The 13,043-nt window shown below is 40.7% G+C and overlaps 1 protein-coding gene across 1 annotated transcript; it reads right to left on the bottom strand.

Annotated features, from left to right (window-relative positions):
- Positions 1 to 2,670: 2,670 nt before the first annotated feature.
- Positions 2,671 to 5,626, bottom strand: LOC141365213 (endonuclease domain-containing 1 protein-like). Its single transcript, XM_073869176.1, has 4 exons — positions 5,311 to 5,626; positions 4,731 to 5,030; positions 4,267 to 4,309; positions 2,671 to 3,326 (listed from the first exon to the last, which is right to left on the bottom strand). Exons 2-4 carry the CDS (start codon positions 5,013 to 5,015, stop codon positions 2,782 to 2,784), a joined length of 873 nt encoding a protein of 290 aa, XP_073725277.1. The 5' UTR covers positions 5,016 to 5,030; positions 5,311 to 5,626; the 3' UTR covers positions 2,671 to 2,781.
- Between the last annotated feature and the right edge of the window lie 7,417 nt (positions 5,627 to 13,043).

Raw genomic sequence — 13,043 nt, 5'->3', positions numbered from 1 at the left:
CGCGAAGAGCATCATTAATGTAACTATCCATAGCCTCTCTCTCAGGAGCAGACAGAGAATAAAGTCTACCTTTAGGCGGAAAAGTGCCTGGGAGGAGATCGATAGCACAATCGTATGACCGGTGAGGAGGCAGAGAAGTGGCCCGGGCTTTACTGAACACCTGAGAGAGATCAGCGCACTCCGCCGGGACTCCGGTAAGATCGACCGCTGGAACCTGAAAAACAGAAGAAGAGCCCGAAACAGCTGCACCAAGACAGGACACGTGACAAGAAGAGGACCAACTCAAAATAACATTACGCTGCCAATCAATGTGAGGATTGTGCTGTGCCAACCATGCATGACCCAAAATAATGGGAGATAATGAATCATGCAGAAGGTAAAGCACAATCTCTTCACGGTGATTACCAGAAACAAAAAGACTTACGGGTGGAGTGCAATGAGTGACCTGTGCAGTCTGTTGTCCCTTAAGTGTCCATACTGCCAGAGGTACCCTGAGTTCACAAAACGGAAGTCCCCACTCTCGAGCCGTCCTCTCATCCAGAAAGTTTCCTTCAGCTCCCGAATCCACGAGAGGCCTCGACAAAAAATCCGTACCCTCAAACGAAACCGTGACAGGTAGATGCGTGGAAGAAGAAGAGGAGATTTCGTTCACAGCAGTGCCCACCAGAACTCCCGGAACTACCGGTGGGCGTTGGCTTTTAACGGACAGCTCCTCGCCAGATGTCCAGACCTCCCGCAATACAGACATAGTCCATTGCTGAGTCTCCTATCTCTCTCTTTTGGTGTGAGCCGCATTCTGCCAAGTTGCATGGGTTCGCTGGGGACAGCAGGATTAACAGAGTTAGAATGTGAAACAGAAGTAACGATCTCATCAGAAAAAACCCGATGACGAAGTGACTGGCGCTGGCTGCGATACAACATACGACTCTCAATGCGAAGGGCCAGCTCAACCAGTGAATCCAAGGTGCGAGGGATCTCGTGAACGGTAATCTCATCCTGGATATCGTCTCGTAATCCTTCCAAAAATTGTGTCCGTAGAGCCGCATCGTTCCAACCACACACAGTAGATAATGTCTGAAACTCCACAGAGAAATCCGTGACTGTCCGGTCACCTTGCTTCAGCCGAACCAACCGGGCTGCAGCCGTCTCTCCCTGTGCTGACCGATCGAAAAGTCTCATCATCTCCGTCTTAAAGTCCTCGAATGAGTGACAACACGGAGACTGAGTGTCCCATACTGCCGTTGCCCACTCTCTAGCTCTTCCGGTAAGAAGAGTGATGACAAAAGCCACACGAGTATTTTCGGCAGTGAATCTTCGTGGCTGCAGAGAAAACACAAGAGAGCATTGAGAGAGGAAGGAACGACACGAACCTGGGTCACCATCGTAAGTGGGAGGATTAGTGATGTGAGGTTCTGATTCATTAGAACGGCGAGACTCCAGCCGCAGTCGATCCATCTGGGTGGTTAATTCTGTGAGCCTGGCAGTGAGACCTGCAACCTCTCGAGTGGTGGCAGAAAGCTGGGAATCCTGCTGTCCCAGCCAAGCTCCTTGTTGTGTGAGTGCATTCCGTACCGTATCCACATCCGCTGGATCCATTTCTGGGCGAGTCCGTCTGTCAGGAAATAACAAACAGACAAGGATCCAATTGCAATGTGTTCTTTTAATAAAGTCACCAAAAACAGAGAGAGAGAGAGAGGAGATCCGCTGCTTGAAGAGCAGGGTGAAATAGATGTAAAGAGTCTAGTTGGAGAGTTCAGATGTGAATGTATCCGCTGCTTGGTGACAGGGTGAAAAAATCTCTGCTCGATCATATACGTATCCACTGCTTGGTGACAGGGTGAAGAAATCTCTGCTATCATGTACGTATCCACTGCTTGGTGACAGGGTGAAGAAATCTCTGCTGAACATGTACGTATCCACTGCTTGGTGACAGGGTGAAGAAATCTCTGCTATAACTGACAGGCGAATAGACAGCGCGGTGATGCTTGATCTCTGACACTCGCTAGCTTCAAATTGTGACGAGCTCCGCTGCGCGTAGACAGGGTGATGAGATCGCTGGTCGTAACCAACGTGTAGATTTCTCTGTATAAAAACAGGGAGAAGTAGTGGTAGATTACAATGGTAAGATAATCCACAATACCAACACTACGAGAAAAAAACTCGCTGTAAACCGCAGGGAGAGCAGATGGAAGCAAACAGTCAGTAGAGTCTCTGAACTAGCAGCGAGTATGGTCAGCAAGCACCACTGGACAGCGCCAGTACTGAAGATCTGTCAATCACAGTCCAACACAGCAGAGATACACAGAGCGTAATCCTGAAGCAGAGAAAGTAAAAGCACACCAGGCAGCACGGGCAAAAACACGACAGAATGCACAAGGGAAAAAAATACTAGACTAGAAAACAAATAAACAGGGCAAGACTAGATTGGCGATAAACATAAGACAACGGACTCGCAGAGAACTGCAGGAAGAGGGGAATTAAATAACAAACCGAGAGGAGGAATTAATTACCATCAGGTGCGGGCGCAGGTGAGAATGATGAGTGAAGGGAGGAGCACCCGAGTGAAACGGCGCGCACATGAAAGCTGTCAAAATAAGAACACACACAGACACAACACAAAAACCCAAAGCAAAACAATCGACCAACCCGAATTCGTGACAACATTAAAATAAAGTGTTACCAGTTTTAGATTTCAGAACAAACCGAATACACCCTTCACTTATCAAAAGTAATTACATCAACTAAGCGTTTATGTTTTTTGTTATCTGCTCGAAACTGACCTCAATTTCGAGGTCTTTTGCGATTTGTCACTGGATTTGTCACTGGATTTGTCACTGGAACAAAGTCAGCATCTCTGCAATTATTATCAAACAAACTGAAAGACTGAACATTGTAAAGGTATTTCAACTCAGCCTCTAAACCTTTCACAGGCTTTTGGCAAGGAGTTAAGTTGTCAATAGAGTTGATCCCAATGACACCACCTGAGATTAGTCGGTTTGATATGAGATTCGTGCAACAGTATGCGGTCCAGAAATGACTAGGCACTCTTACTCTAATGTTTATGTTAATGAAATTATTACCTGGTACAACCCCTGTTACAATGTATGCAGTGCTTTGTACACAATTTCTAAGCACAGTTATTGCCATATCATTTTCTATTATCCTCCATTGACCACTGTTAAATGAGCTGTATTGAGGAGCAGCATTAGTGAGAGTGAATGTGGCATCTGAACATCCCTGTGAATTAGCATGATAGACTGGAGCCAAGTGTCCTTTATGATAGCCCGACTTCTCATAGTCTTCATTGGAAGCTTGGTACTGGTACACTGAAAAAACGAACTTTTTGGTGTAGTAATATTTATTAGATTAACTCTCATAATTTCTACATAATAATATTAACATTTATTGAGAACTAGATTTTCCTAGGTAAAATGATGATAAATACACAATTAATTAATGTAAAAACTGAACTGTGTGGGAATAGTAAGTCTTATTAGATATTTTCTTGTATTATTTAAGTAAAATTTACTTACATTTATTTGCACATGTTGTAAGAAATACCCACAATTCTTTGCGCCTGAATATTTTTATTTTTTAAACTTTATCACAGAATAAGAACTGATAAGAACTTTAACTACTTAAATATTTGTTAGCAAAATGTCAAAAAGGTTTAAGCTCTTATATTATTGATGTTGTTTTGTTGTAAATAATAATTTTGTGAAGTCACCGTTCAGGTGATCGGTGTTTCTTTACATGAAGCCTGTTCAGAACATTGTATTGTAATTCTTTCCACAGTGCTGATAATGCATGTCAGAAACACAGTTTGTGTGCGTTTCTGTTCCGAATCAAGTTTATTCAATGACTGACTTGTTGTCAGTCATGAATTGTGTGTTATAATGCCATTTATAACACTTAAAAGAACTATGTCCATATTAATATGTTAAAGAAAATAACAAACAGAAAATACGATTTATTTAATATTATTAGGACAGCAATGCTTCAATTAAAAAAAAAACCTAATAGACTTTACCTAAACGATTAAAATAAATCTAACTTCTAAATAAAATAATTAAGTAACATTTAATTAATTATTTAACATATGTTTTATCATGCAATTTTAAGTAAATTTTATTTGATTTTAGTAGGTAAGTTTTACTTATAAAAAAGCAGTAAATTTTACTTAAAAAAAGTTAGTGCAAATTGTTACGAGGATTTTTTTAAGTAAATTTTACTAGTTGTTTTTTTCAGTGTAGCTTAAATCACTACTGCCCTGTGGTTCCATGTTTATTCCTTCATTATTATCCTCAAGCTGGAATATAAAATTGAATTAAAAGTTAAACCTGAGAAGAACCCTTCAATTCACAAAAAAAGGTATACTAACATTATGCTGTGTCAGTGTGTCTGTTTGTATGTTCATTATGTGTTGATAACTGAAAAAGCTGAAACTGAAAAGCAACTTTTCTATCATACTGTTAAATGTTCTATTTTACAATTTAAAGTAAATAAATGTTGATCATTTAATATTAAAATAGTTTAAAGTTACAAACAAAAAAGTATAATCAAAGGAAACTCAGTACATTTCACAAAATTTGTATTTTTAACATTTTCATTAAAAATAAAATGTCCAAATAGATTTTTGTTCCTGTTTAGTGAAAAGTAAAAAGCAAAAAGTACACGTTATGCACACTTGTTTTATTTAACACTGTTACTCAGAGTAAAATTTCACTTACCTGAGGTTCAATGTACCATGTGCTTTTTCTTTTGCAGTCCTTCAACCCTTCAAACACATAGGCTGAGTACACAGGGATCTTGTTGTTGGTATCATAAAGCGTGGCAAAATAAGGTTTGTCATTTAGAGTCTGGCAGATCTGTCTGTACTGAGGTCCATTAAGTACTGTTGGTGTTACTTTTTTATAAAAATAATCACCACATTCTGTTTGGAAATTCTGCACAACTTTAGTCGAACCACCAGAGAGAAGCGACAGCATCACCAGAAGAAGAAACATGATGAACATGAGATGAAGAATTCTCTGCAAGTAAAGGAACCAAAATGATATATCTGGATAGGTTAAATCTAAAGTTTTTATATTGTGCTGCTCATATTATAAAATTAACAAAATGTTTCATAAATAATATACATTTGAATTCAAAAATTATAATAAAAGTTACAGCAAAGATAAACTATCTGTGTTAACAAAAGAAAAGAAAATTCAGATAAATTCCAATGAAATAAGCTGAGGACAAGCAATAGAAAACACAGATGCATCTATTAAAATTATATATTCTACAGTAGCAAATTTGTTTTCTCACCTCTCTTTAAAACAGGTTATAGGTGTTCGGTTCGCCCTTCTTCATCCAGTGCTTGTATCCCTCCCTTCACCTGCATATTTATAACCTTGAAATAAATGAAATGTGCTCCGCCTACTATTTCATTTTACTGACACTGCTAAAATACATACAGAACTAAAGCCAGTTTGTTATGTTTTAAGTTTGTTAAGGACTTGTGTTTATCCTCCTGGTTTCCTAAATGTAGAAACTGTATAAAGTTCAATGCATGCGTTAAATTAATCAAAAACAAATGATGCCTAAGAAAACAAACATGTGTACATATAGTGTGTGTGTGTGCATGCGTGCGTGCGTGTGTGCGTGCGTGTGTGTGTGCGTGTGTGTGTGTGTGTTCCTTGGTTAACAATTTGTGACTGAAATCCAGGCTAAAGTCTCATAATCTAATTATAAGATTAGGAAAATTATTAGGGAACTTGATTTCAACTCATTTTACATTTCAACATTGACCAAACCAATAAGGTTATTGTTCTTTACATCACACTCAAAATTTTTGGGTTATTTTCAACCCTGTTTTGGGTCAAAAATGGATGAACCCAGTCCATTATGTTGTAATTTAACTGATGCTAGGTCAAATAAAACATTTTCTTGGTTAATTGCACCCAACGGGTTGGGTTTGTCACTTTTTGACCCAAAGCTGGGTTGAACACAACCCAGCATTTTTAAGAGAGTATGTTGATTTTATGCAGAAGACATAAAAAAATACTTTAGCATGGGTTTTCCAGCCTAGTCTCACTGCTAATACGTAGTATTAACACGTAAATTTCAAAAACACAAAACTTACTTTTTTGTTTGTTTAAATAGATGCTGAAACGTAGAATGTAGACATACTTGCAACATCTAACATCTACAAATATTTCATATTATAAGGATTGCTGTTTTACTTTCCTTTAACCATTTTTTCGATAATGTTACACTACCCCAAACCTTTCCCTAAACCCAAACAATTATTATACAAAATTTTTACCCATGCTAAAGGTTTTTTTCATTTTAATGAATTCTTTATATATTGGCAATGTAACAGACAGAAATGTGTAGGAAAATTTGAATAACGATGTTGATTACAGCGAATTAATAAAATGAGCATCTTTTGTAAATTGTTTCGGTGTAATTATTGTTGCAGAAGACAGCATCAGAGAAAACATGTTTTTGTGTGTCATGGCAAATAAACGAAATATTACAAAATTGTTAAATGATTATAGAAATGTTATTCATTTTAAGGTTTTATTTTTTATTTATGTCTTGTTTAATATTGTGTAATTCTCTGAAAGTCATTAACATTTCATTAGGTAAATGAGTAAACGGTCTTAAATAAATAAGTCAGGAAATATGACTGAAAGCATGTCATTAAGAAATGCCAATGAGCTCCAAAAGGTCAAAAATTTACTGGTATTCTTATCTTTTTGTGAACACAATGTGATTATTACCAGGTACACATACACTATATATTTATTTGTATTTCATATTTATATATATTTTAAAATGTAAATGTAAAGATGTGGAGATAAAAGTGAGTTATGAAACCATGCAAAAAAGCATTTTTAAATGTCACAGAGCATTGCACAATTCACACATTGTGTCAACAAGCAAACAACACACTCATCTCTATACCGCACTCAAACACATACACCTTAAACACCAAAAACATTACATCCAAAAAATATACTCAACTCTACACTTCATTCAGACACACGCACACAACACTACAAAGTTTACAGTATATACACATTATATATAATACTCATCTCTGCATCACTGTTGTTAAAGTAGTTGTTATAGAATATTTATTGTTTTTTTATGAAATGCATGTTTAATGGCCGAACACAGCTTAGAACATTACACAACACAACACACGCATGCATGCACACACAATGACACAGTTTAGATTGAGACACTATTTCAACATAGTTTCAACATTTGGACACTATTTCAACAACAAAAACTATTAACAACGATTATACAGGCATTTTTCTCGATAAAATTGTAAAAAGTTTTCAAATGTGTTTTAAAAAACAAAGAAATACTTCACCTACAATAATATTCACCTGGGTTTTTTTTACACTCATTTTAACTAATTCTACAAAAATGAACACTTAATAATGGTTTTATTCACTGAAGAAAGTTTTCATTTATCGGATAAAAAACACATCTGTATTTTATAACTTGAAAGGATGAAAAATAAATAACTTAACAATATTTTCTATGAAAACCTCAATTAATTAAAAAGTCAATTAATTTAAATTCTATTTTTGATCTAAACTAAAATATATTGATTTAATTAAAACAAAAAATATAATTTAAGCAATAATATGTATTAGAAATTATTTGCTTTTAGATTTAATTTAACAATTATTTTTATATTTAAAAAAATTCAAATCATCAATCAAATCAAATTTTATTTATAAAGCACTTTTTTTAAAACCGCGAAGGCTTAAAGTGCTGTACACGAATCAGTCCAACATCAATAACAATAGAACACACAATCAACAATACATCAATAAATAAGACCATAAAACCAATCTCATATAGAGTCAAAAGCCAGACTATAGTAATAAGTTTTTAAACTAGATTTAAAACCAGCAAGTGTTTGAGTCTGTCGGATGTACAGGGGCAGGCTGTTCCAGAGCTTTGGTCCTGCAACGGCGAATGCTCTTTCACCCCTGCTTTTCTGCTTTACTCGTGGGACAGCTAAAAGTAGGTGGTCAGCAGACCTAAGGGCTCTTGACAATACAAATTCTAAGAACATTCCCAATAACGTTAAACCAACATAAAAAGTTTCCAGTTTTTTTATGTGTTAGTAACATTATAGTAATATCATAACAAAATGGAAGCAATTGGGAACAACAGCATCTTAGCCAAGAAGTGTGCAAAAGCACTTTCTGCAGGGTCAATAACTACACTGAAAAAAACAACTTGTAAAATTTACTTAAAAAAATCCTCGTAACAATTTGCACGAACTTTTTTTAAGTAAAATGTACTGCTTTTTTATAAGTAAAACTTACCTACTAAAATCAAATAAAATTTACTTAAAATTGCATGATAAAACATATGTTAAATAATTAATTAAATGTTACTTAATTATTTTATTTAGAAGTTAGATTTATTTTAATCGTTTAGGTAAAGTCTAATAGGTTTTTTTTTTTATTGAAGCTTTGCTGTCCTAATAATATTAAATAAATCGTATTTTCTGTTTGTTATTTTCTTTAACATATTCCTAAGGACCTAGTTATTTTTAGTGTTGTAAATGGCATTATAACACAAAATTCAGGACTGACAACAAGTCAGTCATTGAAGAAACTTGATTCGGAACAGAAACGCACACAAACTGTGTTTCTGACATGCATTATCAGCACTGTGGAGAGAATTACAATACAATGTTCTGAACAGGGTTCATGTTAAGAAACACTGATCACCTGAACGGTGACTTCACAAAATTATTATTTACAACAAAACAACATCAATAATATAAGAGCTTAAACCTGTAATGACTTGTAAGAGACGGAAGCAAGCGCAGGTGTAAAATAGAACAATGTTTATTAAATATAAACAAAGAGAGAGTATTCAATGTCAATGCGGAAGTAATCCAGTCCGGTGTTGTTGATGGCAATGGTGACGATGACTACGGTGGAAGTTGGTGCTTTGAGTGCGACGTTGGTGGAGTGGTGAGCAGTGGTGAAATCCAGACTGACACGGAACATCCACACGAAGACGACGACGACAATACACATCCAAACTGAAACACGTAATCCAAAGCACAGGGAACAACCAAGCAACACGGAGACTGAGCAAACAATAGAATCTGGCAGGGAACAGAAAGTCAGGTGAGTTTTTATGGAGATGATGTAATGATGAGCAGCTGGAGCGAGACAATCAACACACAGGTGAAAGGGATCGCTCTAACGAGCACATGGCAGGGTAAGTGAACAACACACACACACAAACATGACACGGAGGAAAACAATGGATTTTCCTACCGTGACAGTACCCCCTCCCCTAGGAACGCCCCTCGGCGTTCCCAGCCTGCTTTACCTGTTGATTGAACTCATCAATAAGGCGGTGATCCAGTATGTCCCGAGCAGGAACCCACCTTCTCTCCTCCGGACCGTAACCTTCCCAATCCACCAAGTACTGAAATCCGCGTCCCCTCCGTCTGGAGTCCAGAATACGGTTAACCGAATAAGTGGTCTCCCCATTAACGATACGAGGCGGAGGGGGAACCGGGGTATGCGGATTAAGACGGGAAGAAATCACCGGTTTAATTTTGGAGACATGAAAGACGGGGTGAACCCTCCTGTACGCAGGAGGAAGGCTAAGACGCACTGTTACCGGATTAATGATCTTGGTAACAGAAAACGGGCCAATAAATTTGGGAGCAAGTTTATTCGAGACGGAACGCATCGGAATATTCTGGGTTGAAAGCCACACTCTTTGACCAACGACGTATCGGGGAGGCTTCGACCGGTGGCGATCGGCCTTGGCCTTGGTACGTGACCTTGCCTGGAGCAGAGCTCTGCGAGCTCTGGTCCAGGTGCGGTGGCACCTCTGGACTAGTGCGTTTGCGGAGGGAACCGACACCTCGGATTCAGTACTGACAAAATTAGGTGGTTGGTACCCTAAACTACACTTAAATGGAGACATGCCCGTAGATGACACCGGCAGAGAATTGTGTGCGTACTCCACAATTGAGAGTTGCTGACACCAGGACGAAGGATTCTTGGAAACCAGACATCGCAACACCCTTTCGACGTCCTGATTGGCTCGCTCGGTTTGACCGTTGCTCTGGGGATGAAACCCGGATGAAAGACTAACAGTCGCCCCTAGCAATTTGCAGAACTCTCGCCAAAATTTGGACACAAACTGGGGACCCCTGTCAGAGACCACGTCTGTCGGGAGGCCATGTATTCGGAAGACGTGGTCAATGACAGCTACCGCTGTTTCCTTGGCTGATGGTAATTTGGGCAAGGGAATGAAATGGGTCGCCTTCGAGAACCGGTCCACTACGGTCAAAATCACCGTATTACCCTTAGAGGGTGGGAGGGCGGTAATAAAATCTAGCGAAATGTGGGACCAGGGTCTCGAAGGGACAGACAGCGGTAAAAGTAACCCATCTGGAGGACGATTGGAAGTCTTACCAACGGCACAAACCGAACAAGCCAAGACGAAGTCGTGGACGTCACGAGCCATACCAGGCCACCAAAATCGTTGCTTGACTAGAAACCTAGTTCTACTAACCCCTGGGTGACAAGCAACACTGGAACCATGACCCCACTGGAGAACGTCTGACCGTAACCCTTCCGGCACAAATAAACGGTTCGGTGGGCAGCGAGCCGGGGGCGTTACCCCTTCTAAGGCTGTCAAAACCTTCGATTCGACCTCCCATCTGAGCGCAGAGATAATGATTTTCTCTGGTAAAATGGGCTCGGGAGTAGCAGTACGATCGGAACGCTCAAAAAGACGGGATAAAGCATCGGGTTTGATGTTTCTGGAACCCGGCCGGTAAGAAAGTGTAAAATCGAAACGACCGAAAAACAATGCCCACCGAGCCTGCCTGGAGTTAAGTCTTTTGGCAGTTCTAATGTATTCGAGATTCTTATGGTCCGTCCATACAATGAAAGGTACACCCGACCCCTCAAGCCAGTGACGCCATTCTTCCAGTGCTAGCTTGACCGCCAACAACTCTCGATTGCCAATGTCATAATTAACTTCCGCAGGAGATAAACGATGGGAAAAATACGCGCAAGGATGAACCTTTCCGTCTGAGGATGCGCGCTGGGACAACACTGCTCCTACCCCCACCTCTGACGCGTCGACCTCCACTATGAATTGACGTGAACGATCAGGGGTTACGAGAATGGGAGCTGAAACAAAGCAGCTTTTCAGTTTGGCAAACGCAGCCTCAGCTGCGTCTGACCACCTGAACGTCAAACCAGGGGAAGTCAAAGCGGTCAGAGGTGCGGCTAGTTGGCTGAAATTGCGAATGAAACGCCGGTAAAAATTGGCGAACCCCAGAAATCTCTGCAGGGCCTTGCGAGACTCTGGGGATGGCCAATCTACCACAGCCTTAACTTTCTCAGGATCCATGCGAACACCCTCAGTCGAAATGATGTGTCCTAAAAAAGAGACAGACTGTGCATGAAAAACGCATTTTTCCGCCTTGACAAAAAGCCCATTCTCTAACAACCGCAGAAGCACTCGTCGTACGTGTTGCAAATGTTCCTGGAGAGACGAAGAAAAAATCAATATGTCATCCAGGTAAACATATATGAACTGGTCTACCATGTCTCGCAACACGTCATTAACGAGTGCTTGGAAGACTGCCGGCGAGTTCGTGAGACCGAAAGGCATCACGCAGTACTCAAAATGGCCACAAGGGGTGTTAAACGCAGTCTTCCATTCATCCCCCTTCCTGATGCGAACCAAATGATATGCATTACGTAAGTCCAATTTAGTGAAAACGGACGCTCCCTGCAACCTCTCGAAAGCTGAAGACATCAACGGCAAAGGATAAGTATTCTTTACCGTGATGTTGTTCAACCCTCGGTAGTCAATACAAGGTCGCAAGGATCCGTCCTTCTTCCCCACAAAAAAGAACCCCGCCCCCGCTGGAGATGAGGAAGGGCGAATGAACCCCGTTGCCAGAGAATCAGAAATATATTTCTCCATGGCCTCCATCTCCGGAACGGACAGAGAGTATAACTTGCCCTTAGGCGGAAACGTACCTGGCAATAAGTCTATCGCACAGTCATAGGGACGATGAAGAGGAAGAGAATCAGCCCGCGACTTACTGAACACCTCCTTCAGGTCGTGGTACTCCGCGGGCACGGTAGACAAATCCACTGCTTTCCCCTGAAACACAGACTCAGACACAGAAACACAAGCAGAGACAAGACAGGACTTATGACACTCCTCGCTCCAGCTGGTAACAGAGCCCAGTTTCCAGTCAATTCTTGGGTTATGGGAATGAAGCCACGGATGACCAAGAACTATGGGGGAGAGAGCAGTGTCAGTAATAAAAAATGAAATAGTCTCTGTGTGGTTTCCGGAAGTGATGAGTGTGATAGGTGCTGTGGTGTACTTGATAGTAGGTAACTGATGTCCATTGAGGGCGAAGGGCGCAATCTGGTGGGTGAGTGCAGTGAAAGGTAACTTGAGCTTATGTGCTAGTGAGCTGTCGATGAAGTTGCCCTCCGCCCCCGAATCCAGAAGTGCGTGCCCTGAGTGTGACATAGTGGACCACCGTAGTCTCACCGGAAGGAGAGTGGATGTAGTAGAGGTCTTCTGTGCGGAGATCCTGCCCGATAGTAGCCTCTGTCTTACTATCGGGCTTGGTCTTTTACCGGGCACCTCTGGCATTGGTGACCCGACTCACCACAGTACAGGCAAAGACCCAAGGATCTCCGCCGATTCCTCTCCTTCCAGGGTAACCGAGCTCGACCCACCTGCATGGGTTCCGGATCTGAGAGACCACCGGCGGAAACTTCGATGAGAGGATCCGTGGACTCCGCTTGACGTAGGGACAGAACTTGAGTCTTCCTTCTGGCAACGGTAGACAGGCGTGCGTCAACCCGGATCGCCAAGTCCACCAGACCGTTGAGCGACTTCGGTAATTCCGCCGTGATGATCTCTCGATGGATCCGATCCGCCAACCCATGCAGGAAATGGTCCCACTGCGCTTCCTCGTTCCACCTGCACTCCACCGC

Source organism: Misgurnus anguillicaudatus, chromosome 7 (genome assembly GCF_027580225.2).
Source record: "Misgurnus anguillicaudatus chromosome 7, ASM2758022v2, whole genome shotgun sequence".
NCBI classification, from domain to species: Eukaryota; Metazoa; Chordata; class Actinopteri; order Cypriniformes; family Cobitidae; genus Misgurnus; species Misgurnus anguillicaudatus.
The sequence above is the reverse complement of the archived record's forward strand: the minus strand, read 5'-3'. Positions and strand labels throughout refer to the sequence as shown.

What these genes read in the sequence shown, in the direction of transcription:
- LOC141365213 (XM_073869176.1), bottom strand. Translation starts at nt 5,015, where the DNA reads ATGTTCATCATGTTTCTTCTTCTGGTGATGCTGTCGCTTCTCTCTGGT. An exon ending in CATGGTACATTGAACCTCAG is followed by an intron (nt 4,310 to 4,730) that starts GTAAGTGAAATT and finishes TTTATATTCCAG; the next exon opens with CTTGAGGATAATAATGAAGG. An exon ending in AAACATGGAACCACAGGGCA is followed by an intron (nt 3,327 to 4,266) that starts GTAGTGATTTAA and finishes TCGTTTTTTCAG; the next exon opens with TGTACCAGTACCAAGCTTCC.